A 21,758-nucleotide genomic window follows, 5' to 3' on the forward strand; every position below is an offset into this window, starting at 1 on the left:
TAACTAAATTTGTTAGATATGTTTTGTTGCACATGCATACCTTAAGGACTAAAATTGCAATTTCTTTGATTTTCTTTTTCTTCCTCGTTGAACATAGACCAAACTCCATAAACTCTCCATTATCAATACATTTAATTGGATTATAATTCGTTGTATGTTACAACTCAACATCCTAATCATATCAAGTGCTTTAACGACTCTAATCAGCATATTAGTTTCGTTTTATGGACATTATTTTTGTCATAATTCACCAAATTGACCCGTTGTATAAATGATTTCTATAAATTGAGACCTTTAAAACGTTCTCCAGCCCCTCACGAGTCATTTGGTAACATCAATTTTATCGAAAACATTCGCTTCTATCGTTTTCAAGTTCGGCCCGAGCCTTGAACGAACCCATCCTCAACTCCATTCACTTCGTCTTCTTTCCAGATAATTGATTTATCAACCAAGTTATCAGGTTACCAAGAGGTTGTGTATTGTTTGTGTGGTCATGGGACCCGGGTTTGAATCTCCTCGTGCCCAATTTATTTTTAAGTTCTATTTTTAGTTTGTTTTATGATCAAATCTATGTTCGATCGTACCGTTAGGCTACAATTTATTTCTAATTTGACGTTATACTCATTCGATATATATATTGAATAGAAGTTTATGCTATGTAACTACGCTCTTTTAAACCATTTAATATAAAGAAAATATAAACCCTAATTTGTTAACTATATATTAATTTTAGTAAATATTATATAACATTCTTGACGTTTTTGTTTAAACCCGAACCAACGTCGATCATAGTTATTATCATTATTATCATTATTATCCATTTGATAAAGTTGACAAGTTTTTACTATTTTACATGCTCTTTCGTAGTTGTCATTTATTAAACTATTATCGTTATTTATCAAACCATTGTCGTTAGTTATATTTATCGAACAATTATTGTTTATTTAATCGAATCTCAAATTCGACACATGAAAAACTAAATCCCCGAAGTTATCTTAGTGTCGTTTCGTTAGTAATTTATTTTAGTCTTTATATATTTTTTTAGGAAACTTGTTTGAGAATCATCTAACCATGCATTCAAAATCGTTCATCGTTTATCCTCGCTCTCTAGGTGAGTTTCATAGCCCATTTTTAGCATTTTACAGTATTTTGGGGTGTAGTATGTCACATATTTTACCTCGTTAGTTATGACATGTTTACAAACCAAGTCGCGATATATCGTTCATGTTAATATTATTCTTTCATATTGTTTATGATACATACGTGAACTATGTGCAACGTGTTTACTGTTTTTTTATGGTGGAAGGGACGCATACGAATACTCATAGTGGGAGGTCCAACGGGACGCACCCGCGCCGCCTAATGCTTCGACTTCGGTTGATATGCATGGTGGTTCTCATTTCCCCTATTACTCGGTTTCAGTCGAAGGAATAGAAGGATCATTTGTTTGCTTTCATTTACTTTATGTTGGTATACATATTACATGATGATCAGTGAATCGCAAGGTTTTCTCATAATATATATATATATATATATATATATATATATAACAAACTTATGAAATCTCACCGACATTATGTTGACAAATGTTATTAGTTTAAACATGCTACATGTTGATACGATGCAAGGATCAAGAAAATTACATTGGTTCTACGTTTTATTTAAATGAATAATAGTTGTCCTTGTCGATGTTATGTTACTTGTTTTATTTTCGAATTATTTGTGTACTTGCGACTTAATGAAATGAAATAAATATATTCTCACCTTAATAGTGTTACAAGCTTATGAGTGATCTTTACGTACCGTCCCGAAGTATTTCGCTTAAAGTCGAGGTGTTACATTTGGTAATGCGTACAAATAAACGTTTAGACATTCGAAAGCGACGCATGAAAGTCTTCGGGTCCTTGTATCTTAGCGGGTCATTGAAGTAATATGCCATCAAACTAATGTCTGTGCCCACATGATCTCGTTAAATATATTCTCTTTTCGAGGTCGTTCATGGTTCATGGAGGAGAACAAAGAGATTGCATACACTTTGTCTTGAGCGCAATTACATTCGTAACCGCCTCTTCCTCCGCGTCGCCATCGGCATTTTGTAAAAACCGGTTGTATGTATTTGAAGAAGACGGAGTCACTGAGACTCCATAGAGTTTATTTTTTTAAGAATTTGATTAGAGATTTATATAAAGTGTGAGTTCTGATTGGGAATTAAATAAATTGGGGAAAGTTAACGTACAACTGAAATTAACGTGATAATTGTGATAATCAAGTAGAGAGAGTAATTATGTAATTACATTATAGAGTGATTACATAATTACTCTATAATTTAATTACATAATTAGTCTACTTGATTCTTACAATTAGCACGTTAATTTCATTTGTATATAATCCAAACCCAAAATGAATTATATAGAAAAAAATGATTTTTTTTTTATTTTGGACAGTTCACCGACGGTCAGTTGATTGTTCAACCATCGAAGCACCGTCGTGTAACAACAACCTCCAAAACGAGGAAGAAAAAGAGGGGGCGGTGTTCAGCTCTTTTTTCCCACCAGACCACCACATGTGGTCTAAGTTGGGCTTTCGCTTACTATATATGTAATTCAAATAAGAAATTGTATCCGTAACTTCAATTGTAATATATAATCGTATAACCATATATTCTTTCTTGCTCACTATATAATTAGAGCCACATTTATTTCCGTGTGTTAATTTTACTATTCAAGCATTTAACTGCATTTATATTCTTATTCAGGCACGAGTACGAGTATACTGACAAGATAACAACGTGATTATGGTACAAGAGAAAATTACAAAAAGTCTTAAAACCAAGAGGGTCCACAGTGAAAACAACGTTTGCTATAGAATGGCTCCAAGTCCAAACTCCTTTAAAATAAATTACAAAAAAATGTTCTTGTATAAATATATGCATTCATTGGCATGGGATCCTCCCACACCACCATGGATCCTCATACACCATTTTTTGTCCTATACGGCTCGTATAGGGCTATACGGTCGTATAGGACCTGAATCGTGTCAGAGGTTGTCTGCCATCGTTTATTATGTCTCGTATAAGCCTATACGGGTCGTATAGGCACTTTTTTTTAAAAAAAATGATAACCATGTATACAATATATGTGATTTATACGGGTTGTATTTGGCTCGTTTATACACTTTTTTTTAAAAAATGATGACCATATATACAATATATGTGATTTATACGGGTCGTATTTGGTTCATTTATCTTAATGAGTTTAAATGTTGAGCTCAAGCTTAGCTCGTCAAAAGCTCAAGACTGTCTAGGCATATTTGTTGCTTATATATAATAAAATTGATGTTTTTTTAACATGTAGTCAACATACATTAAAATAAAAATGCACCCCAAAATTTTAGGTTTTTTTTAAATCGTTTTCCGAAAGCGATTAAGGCAGTCTGAATGTTTCTGCAAATGTTTTCTATACGGTCGTATAGCCCTATACGACCGTATAGCTTTTATTTTCTATACGGTCGTATAGCCCTATACGACCGTATAGCTTTTATGGTTTTGTCTGAATGCAATACGAGACATTTAATGCCTATACGGTCGTATAGGCCTATACACTCGTATAGGCTGCAAAAAGCTGTTTTTTTTGTCCCCTTGTCAGGCATGTGTACCCTATACGGCCGTATAGGCCTATACGAGCCGTATAGGCATGTGGGGGTGGTGTGGGAGGATCGCATCCCTTCATTAATTATATACTTGTATACCAATTTTTAGAGCCCGTCAGAATAATTTAAATAATTAAGTTACAAATAAAGTAATACATAACATATATAAAATGTATTTACATCTTAATTTATGCTAGAAAATGATTTTTTCCAACAAGAAAAGAACTTAATAAAAATATAATGCACGTGCAAAACATACCCAATAACACTCCATTTATTGAAAATTTATTCTCAGTATCATATATATTTAACTAAAAGAAATTTGGTTATGAATTACTTTCGGAGAATACTTCTCATATAATAATACTTTTGAACTACATCATTAATTTTTTTTTATAAGTTTGAGAGGCTTCTCGAATTTGCCATTAACAAAAAAATAACATGTTACCCGTTCAGTTTTGTGAATGTTTTGCTTCACTTGAGCATACTTTTATACAACATACTTTACATACAACATTCTGATTACTATTTAAAGAAAAGTCAATGCTGACACAAATGTTTCTAATTTGATAAAAGTTAGAAGCAATGATAGGCCTGGAGGTGGCATGTCGGAAGTGTTTGTCATTTTTTCTTAAATTTAATAGTCATGGAAACAATACTTAATGTGCAAAATCCCGAATTTTTTGACTATGTCTAAAGATGTCCTTAAAAATAAATTCAAAAACAAATCACATTTAAAATTCTAACTTTCATTTGTTTTACATTTTCAAATCAAAACTTTGAACTTGTAACAAATTTGACGATAAATTTATTCTCAAAATTTTAAAAATATTATGATTGTCCATTTTTTACCAGTAACAAATTTGAGCCAAATGTAGTTAATTTGTACAAAATGATTTATTTACCAACTTTTACCCGTAACAATCAAATTTAAGTTATACAAAAAAACTGAAACAATTCATGATAAAAAATCCCATAAACTAGATATGATAAACTTTATTATATTTGAAAGTGATTGGTATGTACTATCCTTACAATTTAACACAAAAATGTATAATTTACTAAATTAACTGAAAAAAACAAATAGATAGATTTAAATCATATATTTATAATTTATAAATTTATATGAAAATATACAAAAAAACCAATAGACAAATGGATTTATTTTTAAAAAATGTATACTTCTAAGCATATATTTATAATTTAATGATTAAAAAAATACTTCGTAAAGTGAAAGCATATTAGAGTTTTTTTATTCACAATCTTCAACAATATACATAGTATAATATGTTGATGATAACATTTAAAATTATATTCTCTTCATTATTTAACAAACACGGTTTGCTTTTTATTTTTAGATTTCACCAAATATGTTGTTAAATATATTCTAACAATGTATAATAGTAGACACCTACAAACTCACATGTTGAAAAGATGAGAGTGTTATTCTTGTTTCGATAGAGAAGAAAAGGTTTCTTGATTGTCTTCGGGACAAACCACATAAGCCTCTATAAAGCCATACAAGCTATCGAGGTCCTTCTCATCCAAATTTCCATGCTAGACAGGTTTACCACCAGGCATTTGACAGTGCTTCATGACAAATGGATAGAGTGAGTTAACATCGTAGTAGTATAGGTCCTCGCCATAAGGCTTGCATGTATCAGTATGTCCTCCGTAGTATGTTTTTCTAAGACAAAATGGCAAAAGATGTCATTTATGTTTAATCGTTTTTTCAGAGGGCGTCCTTTAGCTAAAGAAATAGCAGAATACATCCTTTACATTTAGAAACTTTGTCACATTTTGTTCTTTGATCCTAATCCAGTTAACTTTTCTCGTTAAATCTGGTCATGTGCAAACACATGAGGGTTTTGGTCATTTTACTCTTGAAATTTAATCATCTTTAGGTCATTGAATGGTTCAGAGTTAATATTATTTTAATTTGCAATAGTAAAATGACCAAATACCCCCATGTGCAGGGCATAAGACCAGATTTAACGGGAAAATTTAACTAGGTTAGGGCCAAAGGACATAATGTGATATAGTTTTTAAATGTAAAGGATGTTTTCTGTCATTTCTTTTGCTAAAGGACGTCCGTTGAAAAAACGATTAAACATAAGGACGTCTTTTGTCATTTTGTCTTTTTCTAATAAAGTTGTCTTGATTCATGTTTGGTATGTAGATAGGCCAATTTTCCTCATCATAATATAATATGTAAATATTTATTTTTAAAAAATTATATAGATATAATATAAATAGTGTTTAAAGAAAAGTGAATAATTTTGTCATGTTATAAATATAATATAAATGTAGTGTAAAGGGACAATAAATAATTATTGATTTATGACATATATTAGTTTTTGAAGGAAAAAATTTGTGATGATTAATTACAAACTGACATGTGTCAACAATTATTTTATTTTATTAGAATATATGTAGATGTAGATTTGTATTTAGTAATTTGTGAAACTCTATAGTTTTAGAAATTAATATGTGTATGATTCACGTGTTAAACCTATAATTGAAACTATATTTGTCACTCATATATTTTTATTAATGATGAACACTTCATTATAATTTTCTGATGACAACAAGGATGCATAATCAAATGTGCATCATATCAAATAAAGGTGGAATTTTCATAACTGCGCTAAGAAGAAAGAAGATGATGTTAATATCTTTCGTCATGTTCTTCCACTTCCAAAATTCATTTGGTGGATTATGTTGTTCCATTTTCTTGCATAAAATAATCAAACGTTATGAGTCTAAAAACTACCTGATGTTTGGTAACCTGGTCTTCGAAAACAGATAGTAAAGCCTTTGCCAAATCCACCTCTTCTTGATAGTTCCATGCTCTTAGGCCTCTTACTACTTGACTCAGGTTCGGGATTTGCTTGTGTTCTATCTTCTTGAGTTTAAGAGAGAAATATGTGTAAAATGGTTGAATATATTGGTAGTTATAGTGGTTTATTAATTAATGAAAATCCGTAAGCTAGTCATTTCACAACGGTAACATCAGGTTCACAAAATCGACTGACTATTTCTTTTTCCCGATACCCCAAAGAGGTCCTCCGCAATAAAATTCGCCACATCGTTATCCTTTTTCAATCATGTGGGGACACCCACATCCCTTAGAGACTTAATTCTACCGAAGGTCTCGTATATTTTATCCTTCGTTCTTGCATATGAGAAATTACGAATTTCTTTCCTATTGATTGGACGATAAACATGTATCGCATTCATGGTATAGATGTTTGTTAAATAAGTTCAGTTAACTTATAAAAAAAGACTATTTTGCGTTGTAGTTGAAAGACAATCAAACCCACACGCCTACCATTTTTAATAAGAAAACAAGACTAGAGAATTAAATAAATAAAACAAAGAAGAGGCCCCAACCTCATTTAACCGTTGTAAGTTTGTGCATGTGGGGTTGTCGACTGCAGTTTGCGGTGTGGGTGTCATCGAGAGTGTTTAGAGTTGAGAAATGATGAAAAGTTTAGTTGAATATGTGATGGCCTTTGTGTGCTTGGAGTTGTTGGTATGATGCATCAAGTTGAACGCAAAAACATAGTTCACTTGTGGGTTTGGGATAAGGATATATGACGTTTGCTTAAACATTAGGGATGAAACCCATTAATTCACAATTTCAACCTATCATTTCCTCATCTCGTGTAAGTTACTCAACATTATATTAATTTATCGTTAGTAAAATCTTTTACATGAAGAATTATTTTTAAGTAGTCGGGTTGTCTCTGACAATGGACCAAATGAATATTAGTTATCAAACCATCCAAGACAGCTGGTTTAAGTTTATCTTATTTCATTATCCAACTATCTCATATTGTTAGATACCTAAAATCCAATTGATCCAACACTTAAATTTCACTTTTTTTAATAAACATGCTATTTAAAAAAAATAAAAAATCTTACATGAAAATCATAGACATCATTGAGCATTCTTAGCAATCATATATTTGTCGTATAGAAATTATATGATAAACAAATAATTGTCGGGTCATTTTGCTTTTTCTTTTATTTATATAAAGTTTAAAAAGCTTAAAGCTTTTCCATGCCTATTTTCACTTTTGTCTCCTCTCTCTTCCCTTTCATCTCTTTCGTTTCTTCATGATCTGCAAACAACAATCTCCATTGCCAATCCTAGATACATTTCTGCATTAATTATAATAACTTACAACAACTTCTTTATATTACAGTTAATTTTCTGCCGTAAAGTTTCAATCTTTTTAACTATTTCTTTATGTTTTCTCTGTTTAATTGATTCTTGAGTTGTTTGTTGACAAACCCATGTAAAACCCTTCATTTTTCTAAAACATTTTTGTGTAATTTCTACAATCTTGTACAATTTTTTTGAAATAAAGTTAAAAATCCAAGAAAATTGGTGTTTGTTAGATAATTTATTTTCTGGTTAAGAAAGTTAGTAGTGTGTTAATGCATGGGTCTGGTAACCAAAGTGGTGGGCTACGTACCCCACAACCTAACTTAACTCCTTGTCAAACCAACATGTGGTTAGGTTCATCATTCCAACTGGATCACAATTCATCACCAAGTGGTGATGGTCTTGTAAAGAAAAAGAGAGGGAGGCCTAGGAAATATGCACCCAATGAGCCACATATGGAGTTAGGGTTGACACCAGCGTCTTTCTCGGGTTTGGGCTCTGTCAGCCCGAACTCTGAGAAAGAACAGAGGGAGGCCTCCTGGTAGTGGATGGAAACAAAGACTTGCTAATGTTGGTATGATTTCTCAATTTACTAAACTTGATTTGATTCATACATTTTTATATTGTCAATATGTTACAATTACACGTGCTTGTTTAAGAGGGGTGTAGACGAGCCAAGCTGCTCGTGAGCTATTCAAGATCGGCTCACTAAAAGCTCATATCGAGCCAGGCTTAAACAAGCTCTAGCCGAAAAATAAGTATGTTTGATAAACAAACAAGCCTAAGCTTTAGCTTCAGTTATTGAGCCTAAAGGTGCCTATTGTTTATACCAATTATATTTAATATATTAAATACATTCTATATAATATTTAGTATTAACATGTATACAATTTTATTAAAATAACTAAATATTACATATAATGTTATATATAAAAGTTATATATAATAAATATATAAAAGATAATTTTAAATGTACATATATTAATCAATAATTAATAAACGATTCGAGCCCAAGCAACTCAAGCTTGAAAAACTATTCATGAGCCGTCACCCAAGCTCGAGCTTTAGAAATAGAGCCAAGCTTGAGCTCTAGTAAGTGAAAAAAAAAGTCAATTTCAGGCTCGGCTAGTCTTGTTTGCACGTCTAGTGCTTAATAAAGGCAGAATTTGACTTGTAGAATTGTCTCTCTGTTTCAACCAGGTGAATGGATGAATAATTCAGCAGGATTGGCTTTTACACCTCACACAATCCATGTATCTGTTGGAGAGGATGTTGCTGAAAAGATATTGACGTTTGCACGACAGCGGGCGAGGGCAATATGCATATTATCGAGCAGTGGAACGGTTTCTGCAGTTACACTAACTCAGTTCTCATCTTCTGGCCGAGGCACGGTGACCTATGAGGTCAGTTAAGTTACATAGTCTAGAATTGATCCATTGAGTTTGCTTTATGTAATTATGTTGGAATTTTTGTGTTGCAGGGCCGGTTTGAGATACTATGTTTATCAGGCTGTTATCTGCTTCCGGACAGCAGTGGGACCCATTGCCCGACTGGTGGTTTAAGCATCTCAGTTTGTAGCGGTGATGGTAATGTCATTGGTGGTGCAATTGGCGGTAGACTTGTTGCATCCAGCTTAGTACAGGTATTGTTTTAGACCAGTTTTGTGTTTAGCGTTTAGAGTTATTTCAATTCTGTTTTTAGAACAAGTAAACGCGGTTGGTTTGAAATGTTTCTAAAAATGTGATTTTTGGTGTTATAGGTGGTGGTGTGTAGTTTCATGTACGCTGGTTGTAATGAAGTTAAAGCCAGGACCAAACCAGAAACATCCTTAATGGACGACAAACGTTTGGATATTCAACTTAACGAGACGAGCACTGAAGCGGCTCCTGAGCAACAAACCTTGCGGGTCGGGTTGAGAAACTCTCCTACTGAAATTGACCTTACGCGTTGATGAAATGCTATTAAGAAAAGGTTGGTGTGTCTGTATATGTATGTTGTACATGAATAGTGCAGAAAGAACAACAAAGGGAGATTATGCCCTCTATTAATGTTTGTTTTTTAGATTATAGACCGGTCGTGCTAACGTATCTGTAACGAAGAAATTGGCCATATTATAATTATTAAGTAGAATTAGGAGATTATTTCGACTCGGTCGTATGCTAATTTGATGGAAGATTATGTTTCTTGATCTTTTGAGCTCTCTTTTGTTACCTGCAGATATTTTAACCTGTTTTAGCCCGTTTAATTAAATTGGCCGTGTTTGAGTTAACATGTTTGACTCTATAATTAAACACGTTGACCGTCAAACATTTTACAAAGAGTCTCGCAATAGAAAAGTTGTTGAAAAACAAAACTGTATATTTAAAAATTTATAAAAACTTATACACATTACAAGTTATCAAAATCTATGTATAAAAATATGGTGATCAATTCTTTCTGATTTGCAGTTCAAAAAATCTTTGAATATAAACAAATGAACTAAAATGAATGTTACATGTATGGGTTTTTACCCATCATATATCCTTAAACACACATTAATATATATAACTAGACAACAAGAATATTCCGGTCACCTTCGGCCGGCACTCATAATCTGCGGTCAAGGATTATTACTCCAAGTTCAAACTTTTAATCCTCTCCATCAAGTTGTTCATTGTAATGGAGAATGCATCTTGAAACAAATCAAACTTTGAATCTTCATCTCCATAAACTAGTTTTGGCATCAAATCATACACTATGTTTCTTCTCATATCATCCCTTTCCTTCAATGGCACCTTCATCAACCTTTCCACCACATTCACCTTCATCGTGCGCACCTCTTCTTGATCGATAAAAACCGAATACTTCCCATGGTCCTCGGGCAAATGCCATGGGTATTGATAGTAAGCCGTAAACGGGTCAAAAAGGACGGGGATACACCCGGAGACCAACGAGTCAAATACTGACTTCCTGGTAGGGCTATCACCCGGAGGTTGAAGACAGAACTCAGACTCCGTGAATAGCCCTATTAGTGATTGTGGTTCGTCACAGTGCTTTGACTTGCAATCGAAGAACCTACATTGTTCTTCGGTTGCTGATGTGCACTGGTCAATCAAGATAGACCTGATATTGTCATGAGCATCAGGACGGGCGGCCCCAGCAAAACTGATGAGGCTTCGACGATGTGATGAGATGATTTTACGTTGCCAAACGCGGATATCGTCGTCTGAGTGTGGGTGGAAGTGTGTCGGATGAGGGATCCCGATGTCGTTGAGCTCCCATGGTTGTCGTTCGATCATGAGCTTTAGCGGGTTTTGCATTTCTTCGAGCTCGAGAAATCTAGTTCCCCATGATGTGTGATCCTTCCTCCTAAAATCCCATGAAATTTTCCCCAAAACAAAGACATGATCTTTTCCTAGGTTCTTGTCCCATGACTTTTGCATTTCTAGCCAATTTATTAGTTCATAAGACAAAGTATCCTTAACTTCATTAGAAACATTCTTGAAATGCCATCTCAAGATGTCTAAGCCACCATAGTATGGAACATAGAACATTTTTGCTTCGTTTTCATCGTAAACCCGACATGGGTGTTTTAAAACTCGGGAATGGAATATCAATTCCAACGAGTATTGGTGAGTCCGGAACCATCGGTTCCCGAGCTCAGGTATGGGCTCACCAAACGTGTTGTTACTAAAATACTTACACATATCGACCCAAGGAACCATATCATGACATTGAGCCACCAAATCCTTGTTAAACTTTGGTGGCAACTCGTAGACATAGATTCCTCGTCCGTGACATTGGTTTTGGTTTTGATTCCAATTTTGATTCGCGGCCCATGATCTTTGGACTCGAAGATTCTCTTCAACAATTTCCCTTGCTTTCTTGATTTCATCATTATACCCGTTTTGAAGATTATTGTTTGCAAGAAAGAAGTTCGAAACTTCCTCAAGACTCGCCTTCTCATTCCCGACTCTTTCATCAGGAGTCGGGTTTTTAACAACCTCCTTTTCTTTCTTCATTTCACCAGTGTCCTCATTATGAGGATTCTGGTTTTCAAGAACTAGTTTAGAAACCTCCTCGGACTCGCCTTTAAGGTCACTCATGACCTCATTCCCGGCTCCTTTATCAACAAAAGGAGTCGGATTTTCAACAACTTCCTTTGCTTTCTTGATTTCATCATTACCCTCATTCCGAGGATTATGGTTTTCAAGAATCAAGTTAGAAACTTCTTTTGACTCGCCTTTAAGGCGAGTGACAACCTCATTCCCGACTCTTGTATCAACAAAAGCAGTCGGGTTTTCAACAAGTTTCTCTTCAAGAACCGAACTAGAATTCGTGAACGGGAGCTGGAACTGCTCATTCGGGTGTGTGGTGGCCGAGAGACAATAGAGGTTGGTAAGCTTACGAGACGAGATACAAACATGAACGATCCTACCCGAAATGTAAGTGGTAGACGACGACCAAACAAATATAACAATCATGAAAAAGAGAGCGGTCGGAAGAGGATACACGAACCATGTCACACATGATCGAAAACAGCCTCTTTTCGGCTCAACTTTTTTCGGGGCTTTAGATTTTTTCTTGGATAACACGGTCACCATTTTGTTGATGCTAAAATGGCAGTGATATTGATATGAATTTGGGTTGGATTCAGACTTTTAAATGAGCATTTCTAGTGAAGGTATGATGCATATATTATCAAACAACATGAGTGCACGTAGAGCTTGAATGCATGATTAGTTTGTTTAGAATACTTGGATGCACGATGGTGATCTGTAAGTTAGTTTAATCCAAAATCGTCAACCCAATCATTTGATTAAATACATCTAACCCATATAAAATACTATAAAACCACGTTTGTTATTATTAAATGTCTAAAAGATATACTAATTGTCCATCAAATTCCCAACACCATGGGTTTCAAGGATCGAGGAATGAAGATATGAATTTTTCGTTTTCCTTTTATATGATGACATTAAAGTCATGTCACAATGTTGTTTATTTTTTAATCACATTCATGAATAAAGCGTGTTTGTTTTAAAAGCCTTGATTTAAGTTTATTTTCTTATTTCAATGCCTTTCTTTAAAGTGTAGATTATGGATATAAAATATTAATACATTTTTATCAAACCAACCTAATGTAACTAACAACTAAAATCATTCAACCAATTAATATTAGAATTTTAAAAACAATATCATCTTCTGATAAAGCCCAGAAAAAAATCTAAGAAACTAAAGTCCAAAACAAAAGAAAATGAAAAGAAAAATAAAACCACTCTGAAACTGCAAATGTTTCGATTTTAACCCGATAATAACTTTATGATTCGGTTTTAAGCTATGAAACCATCCGAACCAATTATTAGGTTCTGGTTTCGCAGCTAGTCTATATAAAAATGTCTCGTTAGTTTGCTTAAAGGTAATATAGCAAAAACACTAGAATCTAAAACATCAAAGCGACAACAGTTACTAGTATATCAAGACTTTGTTTGTTTTGTGTCTGAATGAGATCATTCGGAGATTTATATCTGTTTCGCTCAGATTAAGGTTGTTTGGTTGAAAAGAAGGGCAACATCTTAATGGCTGAATAGCCTCTTTCTCATTCAGCCAAAAATCATATCCGAATGAAAAGTTTGCCATAGTTACCCCTCTCCTATGCTCTTATCCACGCACACCACCACCATCATCCTTGCGACCTCGCTCTCTATTTCTACCCAATTCGAAGCACATATAGGTACGATTTCTGTTACATATTCTGTTAAAATGATTTCTATATAGCTTTATATATACATTAATCTGACGAAATTGATGTTAATTTCTGATTCAAAATGTGAAGAACTTTTATATAATCATTAACCCTATATTAAAGTTGGTTTGAGGCAAGAGTTGACTGTTATGGTAAAAATGGACCAAATAGACATAACTTGGTGGTTCGAGGCTTAGACACCAAGCGGGCAGGACTGTGGTACACAAGCTTTTACAAATACTTGACGTTTATAGTTTTTGTATTAACATTTGTTGTTAATTTTTAGTCAATAAAGTTGGAATGAGAAATGAGCAATTAGCAAAAAAAGTTGCAGCTACATGCTTCTTCTTATTATTATTGTATTCATTACTTTTTTTATGGCACAGGTTTGATACAAAATTTCTGAATTGGTTACATAGTGGAGAAGGTGATGGGCTCGCGGGTTTTGAAGGATTCTGCCAACCATACCCAGAACCGGACCGGGGCCGTTTGGTAAGAAAAATAGAGACCTTGACCCTTCAACTTAAAATACACAGATCAAACCCATTTCATGCACTCTCTTACATTTTCATATATTTTTAAGCTTCATTTTATTAATATACCTTTGTTTTGTTAGGCAAACTCTACGATTCAGATGAAGACATTGGTCAGGTTGCAGATTTGAAGACATTGGTTTAGGTGCAAGAATGAAGACATCGGTTCAGGTTGCTGGAATGAAGACGCTGGTTTAGTTATTGTATATAACTTTCAGTTTTAAACATATATATATTTGTGGTACTTTGAGTTTTTTATATATTTGAAACCTTTTTGCATATTGTTTTATTTTTAGGTACGTATATTTGTGTATTGTGTATATTGGGTTTCAATGCAAATGAAAAAATAAAGGAGAAATGGAAAATTCTGGTAGTTCATTCTACACGAAATAGTTTAAAGGGGTAAAATAGTCATTCTGTACAGTCATTCAGATGTCCAACCAAACAACACTTACTGATTCAGCTCTTACTGGTTCAGGGCCTCTTAATCATTCAGACATCTTACCGGTTCAGCACTTAATGGTTCAACAGTTGCCAAACAGCCCCTTACATAGTAATGAAAGGATGTATTGCTTTTTCTTTTTTAGATAAAAAACAATAAACAAGTAACAACATATAAAAAGATTTATTAAACCATCAAAAATTTAAAGCAGTTATTAAGGTTTCATAGTACACCTAAACAACACAGGTTACAGTTTACAACACATCTTATTTGTCAACCACTCACAGCATGCTATCCGTCCTAGCTGGCAGCCTCCTGAAGAAGTTAACAGGCACAGACGGCAACCGATGTCGAAACCTCGGATGTCTGATCATAAACAACCCAATCAAACCCGCAATCGCCTGAAACGGGGTCACATACAACACAATGGCAGCCACCAAACAAAATGTAACAAATATAGCCGTTGCCCTCGGGTCCCTCCAGCTCAGCAACGACTGCATCCGTTCCCCTTGCGTCGCAATGTCCCCAACCACCGTTTGTATCCGCCCAGCCACACTTCTCAACCGGTCATACCTCAACCGCACCAGGTCCGGGTTCCTGCTAGTCGGGAACGTGTCAAACTCCTCATCCAGCTCATCCGGGTGCACCCCTTCAGCTTGTGAAATCTTTGTGTTCATGTGGGGCGGGTAATTCGGGCGGTATCTAAAGTTCCATATTCCTATTAAAAACATGTATAGGAACACGGTAGGTAATATCAGCTCGGGGAAGCACACGAGCATGATGAACAGGATGTGCACAAGCACGGTGGTGATCGGGTTGCGCCACATACAAATGTCACCGAACCACTTTGAGACCGCGAACACGGGTGCGAAAATCAACATCAGTCGGAAAAAGTTGGCTTTGCTTCTACGCATGCTCCAGAGGTGGGAGTCCACGTCTGACATGTACTCCACTACCTCTTTTCGTAGTGGCGGCTCGGCTCGACCCAGCCGAGCCGCCACTATCTGGACCGCCTGGTGGCGTAACATGTCTAGTTGCATAACGCTGAATGGGCGGACATAGTGCATTTTCGGTAGCAACGGGCGAGAATAAGTGTATAGCATGTTAACAAAGTTTGTGCATGAAAACCGGATCGCTAACTGGAGCTCGCCCATTTTCTTAACCCCGTTCGGGTTTAACACGAGTAATGGGTATGAATGGGTATAAACCCGACCCGCTTCGAGGGTTGAAATGCGAATGCGGACTTTCCCGACACGCAAATCTTTGTTATTGGAACCCTTGTCACCGAGCTGACTGTTGTCGAAAACACCTACGGTCAGAACCGTGGCAGTGTCGAAAACCTCCCACGTATACTGCTCGTTATACTTCGGGCATAGGTTATCGACTATGGTTCGGGTTCTAACCCATTTATGCCCGTATTTCGCGACACAATATGTGTCGGATGTACCTCGCCCGTCTCGGGTTTTCGTCGGGTGCAGCCCAACCGCATTTAAAATTCCGAGCTCTAAAACCCCAATTGTCGGCTTCCAAAGCTGTTTTGCGGTCGGGCGAAGATCGCTGCTATAGTGAGTTGACTCGTCGAGAACGTGGTAACCACCATCGAGACAGATCCGGAGATGAATTCGCATAGAAAATTTATCCTTTTTTAACTGATCCACATCGACTGCAACGGGCTTTTCCAAATTAAACCATCGGGAATGTATGATCCGATCATCGGCCCGTTTTTCAACCATGCTTAAAGGTATAATTACCCTGCCGAGAATCTCGTCCTTCCCGGGCCCCACACGGTCCTCAACCGTGAGAATAAGATGGTCCTCAAAAGGCTCAGCAGCAACAAAAACCAGGTCCTCGTTCCATAACGGGTTAAGTGAATGGGCCTGGACTGTTTTAGTTCGCATAACCTGGTTCCCGATGTGAGCTTTCACGTAAGTATCAGGGAACCGGGTCTTATCGGTTGGAACCAGGTCCTGAGCCTCGACCACATTGACCCGAACATACCATAACCGGGGTGCTTGATAGACCTTTGACCGGATCAAAACCGATGCTGCACCCGAACTGTCTACTGGGGTGGCTGCATCCGAGTGCCACGCGTCGGGAAACGCTTCATCAGCTTGAGTCCCGATCCAAACCGCCACCATGAGCTCACTCTTGATCCGGTCACCTTTCTTGTTCTCCAACCGGTACCATTGCGGTGCTAACGGGCTGTCCGGTGGGACCCGCAACGGCACCTCATTGAGATCAAACCTAACAAGCCCAACAAAATCATCTTTGACCAAATCTTTATCTTTGACCACGACTTCAAGAACCGAAGCTTGCATCCTCTCCCTTGAGAACGCGAAAACAATATTCCACATCGGGTTTTGGTTCTTTTCAATATGTCGGGTCACACCCTTATAGTTCCCGACCCGAACCTCGACATACGGGTCGAGACTTCCCGTTATATCCATTGACGGGAGATCACGGGCCTTCACGACCCGTACAAATAAGAAATGCATCTTTTCAACAAGATCATATGTTGAGGAACCTTTATCAGTTCGAATAACCCGCCCGCCAACAACTCGCCCGCCTCCTAAATACGGGCTCGTCTCCTTAAGCGCATAGTCGGCAGGCTGAGATGAAGATTCTGAGTACATCCTTACAAGCTTTGGAGGCTGAGGTGGGGGGTTCGGCTTTATCGGCTCATACCCGTATCTCATAACCGGCGGTGGGGCCGCCGGGACCGCGGTGTTGGCGGGAGCCTGAGTCTGATGTGGCAAATGATGGAAAGTATGCCTCACCTCACTTTTCTTAACGGGCTCAGGGTGTGTTTCGGTTCGGGCTATGTTAACAACCGGTTCAGAAGACTTTATTTTCGGGTCATCGGTTATGTAAACTTTAAGCCCGAGGTCGCCTCGTACACGGGAAAAGATTCCTCGTTTCTCCAACGGGTAGTGTAAGACAACCGCGTCCGAATATGGGACGAATGAGGTTCCCGTTATGGAAACTTTACCCAAAAACGACCTTGAATTCGTGCCTTTAACGTTGTTGTACACGTAGGTGTCTAGTGTGAGATTCGGAAGGATGGTCGGGTCGGAAATGTTGAAGTAAAAACTCTCGTCCCAAACGGGGTCAAGATCTTTATCTTTGACAGTTGTTCGGTACTTTTGACCATCGAAGTAGAGCTCGACATATGCACTGGATGATCCGTGACCGTCTTTTGGAAGAAGGTTGTGGGCCCCGGCTACATCGACCCCGAGCTTAAGATTCATATTCGGGCTTGAAATTCAACTTCTGATGAAGTATAGATAAAGATGTGCTTCAAATTAACCTGAAAGCATTAACATAACACAGATTTTAACAACCAAAGAGAAGACATAATATGCATACCGAAAAATGCATTAGCAAAGAGGTAAATGACTAAAATGCCCTTCAATCTGAATGTAAACATCATCATACATAAAAGAGTTAATGGCCATTTTCGTCCCTGTGGTTTGCTACTTTCGCCACTTCAGTCCAAAATTTTTAATTTTGTCAATTTAGTCCTCATAGTTTTAAATTTTAGCCAATTACGTCCCATCCTTCTAACGGCATCCAGCTATGCCGTTAGTTTAAGGGTATTTTTGTCTTTCTCCTTTTAATTTTGAGTTAATGGTCATTTTAGTCCCTGTGGTTTGATATCTTTGCCAATTCAGTCCAAAGTTTGAAAATTTGTCAATTTAATGTTCAGTTTAATTCAGTTTTTTTTATTTTTTATGTTTTTTTGTTTATAACCCTAAAGAGCATAATTCAAGCCCAAAACCATCGAGCAACCTCAAATACTGGTATGCATTTACTCTGTTGACAACAGTAATCATACCCCCCCCCCCTTATATTTAGTTTCTAGACATTTCTTAAAATCTTCTCCATGGTGAAATTCAATGGTAAAGTGGTCAAGGTAATTCCCTGAAATCGAATTATACATAAAAAACTAAAAATTGTTTTGTTGATTAATGTATAATAGTTGATTACGACCTAGATTTTCGTTATGATATGTTAATCTCTAAACCCTAAATATTATGCATTCATCAAAGAAACGATTTTTAGTTTTTTCCGTACAATTCGGTTTCACGGAATTGCTTTGACCACTTTACCATTGAATTCCACCATGGGGGAGAGTTTAGGAACCGTCTAGAAACTAAATACGAGAGGAGGGGGTATGATTACTGCTGTCGACAGAGTAAATGCAGACTTGTTTTGGGCTTGGATAATGCTCTCTAGGGTTATAGAAAAAAACTGACTTAAATTGACAAAATTTCAAACTTTTGACTGAATTGGCAAAAGTATCAAACCACAGGGACGAAAATGACCAATAACTCAAAATAAAAAGGAGAAAGACAAAAATACCCTTAAACTAACGGCATAGCTGGATGCCGTTAGACTGATAGGATGTAAATGGCTAATATTTAAAACTATGAGGACTAAATTGACAAAAATACAAATTTTGGACTGAAGTGGCGAATGTAGCAAACCGCATGGACGAAAATGGCCATTAACTCTACATAAAAAGTTCCCACCTTTTTGGAACCGAAATTGATCTTGTTTTTTTTTTTCTCTTTTTCTACTTGGAAACTTATGATCTTCTAACTGTGCAAGATCTTCCTTAAGAAAAAGTTAAAAGACTTTTAGACAGTGTACTATGGTAATCTAACTTTAAGGACAGATCCATGAACTTTAACTAATGATTAATTGTTTACTAACTCAATTAAATATTATAATGTATTATATAATATTATATAAGATCTAAGATGTACATGCAACAATGACTGAAAGTTAAAGGGACCCTAAAATGAAGGTTAACACACATGGTGCTTTGACTGTTCCCCACATGAATAAGATGTAGAGTGACACTATCTCCTCACAAGACAAAATTACATAAAGAAATCCATTATAAAAAAAAGGTACTTATAACCCATACAAAAAAGAAAAGACACCCACTTTAATCATTGGCACAAACTTTCAAGATTCTTGGATAATATTGGCTGAATCTTTAGATTTAAACAGATTTATGGGAATTAAGGTAAAGCCCACACAACTATAACAATCTTGATCTATCATTTTGGGTAATCATTTGACATCAATATCATAAATCAAAATCAAAATCAAAATCAAAATCAAAATCAAAAAAGTTTTCAAGATTTTTGGATAATATTGGGTGATTCTTTAAATTTAAACAGATTTATAGGATTTTAAGTAAAACCCACAAAAATAGCAATCTTAGTCTATAATCTTGGATTCTTGGGTAATCACTTTGATAATTATGACATTAACACTAAAAATTTAAAGCTAAAAGCTTTCAAGATTCTTGAACAATACTGGCTGATTCTATAGATTCAAAGTATTTTTTAGGGGATCCAAGTCATCCCACAAAAAGCCAATAATCTTTGTAGCAAAAAGACATTTTGATCTAATTTATATTATAACCAAGTATAAAAGGCAAAATAATTTCCAGTTTCCTGGGTAAAAAAATGTTATAAGGATACAAATTAGAAGTATAAAAAAATTCAAGATTCTTGGATTGTAATGGGTTTCTACATTCAGATTCAAACAAAAATAAAATATTATATTATATAAAACCCCATCACAAAAGCAAATATTTATAATGTTTTGCCTATTAACACCAAAAATCAAGAGCAAATAGCCTTTTGAATCCTCATGAAAACACCACAAAATCCCATATCTTAATTTGACTAAAAATAACCAAGAAAAGCATAAAATTCGGTTTAAAATCAACAAAAATGTAACCTTTAACATCCAAGAATATGTAAATAATAATTACTCTAAAACCCCACAAAAATCCAGATCTCAGTTGACTCAAAATGAAGAACAAAACCAAGTTTTTACATTTTAAAACAATAAAAAATGAGAACTTTAAATCTTTACAAAAAAAACACCAAATCAAGAACAAGAATCTTGCACTTACATAATGTACTAAACATAATAATGTTACAGATTCAACCAAATCACTCCAGACCCAAGAAAACTCTAGATCTCATTCATCTCAACTAAGAAGAACAAAAGCATTAAATTTCATTTTCAAAAAAAAAAAAAGTACCTGAAATGAGGTTGAGGTATGAACCACTAGAAAAGCAGCTTCATGTGTTGAAGATAGATTTATCAATAATAAGGTGACAGGCAGGATTTTAAATTAGCTTGAAGCCAAAAGAGAAGCAGTGGAGAGAGAAGATGGTGGCATTGCAAGATGATGTGATTATTATTATGTATTTATAATAATAATAATAATAATAATAATAATAATAGTAGGTTTAGTGTATGTTTTTTGAAGTGAATTAAATTGAGCTGAAAAGAGGGAGTTCAGAGTGACGTGTCTGTCGGATACTGCTTGGGGATGGTGGACTGTACGAGAAAGGACGGTGGATCCCAGTCAGTTTGACTACTTTACGGAATGCAATATGTCTAAAACTCTATGCTAATCATCTTTGTATCAACAGATGTAGCATTATTAATATAAAAATTTCTTCAAATACTTCATTTGATGAGGGAGATTATCATACCGTAAGTGTGGAGGGGCTATAAATTGGAACAAATTGTGACATGTGACGTCCAGTCAGTAAGGGTGAGAATTTGTTTTTGGGGTGTAATGTTGTAGGGGCTACAAACTGGGTCACAGTATCTTTTTTTATTATTTTCTTTTTATAATTAAACTAATCAAATAAAACCAATTTATTTCAATAATTAAATAAAAATGCATTAAAATTAAAAAGAAATACAAAAAAAATACATAACTAAAAAAAAGATACATAACTAAAAAAAATACTAATATCCATAATATTCGCGCATTTTTTCGACTCATCGTCGTTGCAACAATGTGGCCTTTTCGTGTGACCTGGCCGCTTTGAGGTGTTCGTATTCTTTACTTATTTCCCGCAACTCCATCATAGCAGCAATTTTTCGTGTTGTTTGTTGGCTTCTCTCATGCTATCGTTGAGTTCCTCGACAAACTATGCGTGTTTTTTGATGAATTCTGTCATGATAACAGTGAGTTCCACGGGTTTCGGTTGGTTCGTGTTGTTTGTAGGATTCATTTTGCTAGATTTTTTGAAGAATTTGGGTATAAATGGTGTATGAAATGGAGAAGAAGGTGTATGTTTATATAGATATAGATATATATATATATATATATATATATATATATATATTGTTTTAATTATTTTTTTTTATTTTTGATCGTTTGAAAACGGTTATAATAATAAAATAGTA

At 35.4% G+C, this 21,758-nt stretch overlaps 1 protein-coding gene and 2 pseudogenes across 2 annotated transcripts; 1 reads left to right on the forward strand and 2 right to left on the reverse strand.

Annotated features, from left to right (window-relative positions):
* Positions 1-8,095: 8,095 nt before the first annotated feature.
* On the forward strand, positions 8,096-10,128 carry LOC143551172 (AT-hook motif nuclear-localized protein 5-like; annotated as a pseudogene). The gene is made up of 4 exons (XR_013138450.1): positions 8,096-8,396; positions 9,023-9,225; positions 9,303-9,464; positions 9,582-10,128. The product of XR_013138450.1 is annotated as an AT-hook motif nuclear-localized protein 5-like (transcript).
* Positions 10,129-10,419: 291 nt separating this feature from the next.
* Positions 10,420-12,588, reverse strand: LOC143551171 (putative xyloglucan galactosyltransferase GT20 pseudogene; annotated as a pseudogene).
* A 2,113-nt stretch (positions 12,589-14,701) lies between these two features.
* On the reverse strand, positions 14,702-20,721 carry LOC143551169 (multiple C2 domain and transmembrane region protein 7-like). Its single transcript, XM_077041665.1, has 2 exons — positions 20,593-20,721; positions 14,702-17,829 (listed from the first exon to the last, which is right to left on the reverse strand). Exon 2 carries the CDS (start codon positions 17,768-17,770, stop codon positions 14,804-14,806), a length of 2,967 nt encoding a protein of 988 aa, XP_076897780.1. The 5' UTR covers positions 17,771-17,829; positions 20,593-20,721; the 3' UTR covers positions 14,702-14,803.
* Positions 20,722-21,758: the final 1,037 nt, after the last annotated feature.

This window comes from Bidens hawaiensis, unplaced genomic scaffold (genome assembly GCF_021521415.1).
Source record: "Bidens hawaiensis isolate Kalapana, Puna unplaced genomic scaffold, B.hawaiensis_p1.1 tig00016270_1, whole genome shotgun sequence".
Taxonomy (NCBI): Eukaryota; Viridiplantae; Streptophyta; class Magnoliopsida; order Asterales; family Asteraceae; genus Bidens; species Bidens hawaiensis.

What these genes read in the sequence shown, in the direction of transcription:
- LOC143551169 (XM_077041665.1), bottom strand. Translation starts at nt 17,770, where the DNA reads ATGAATCTTAAGCTCGGGGTCGATGTAGCCGGGGCCCACAACCTTCTT.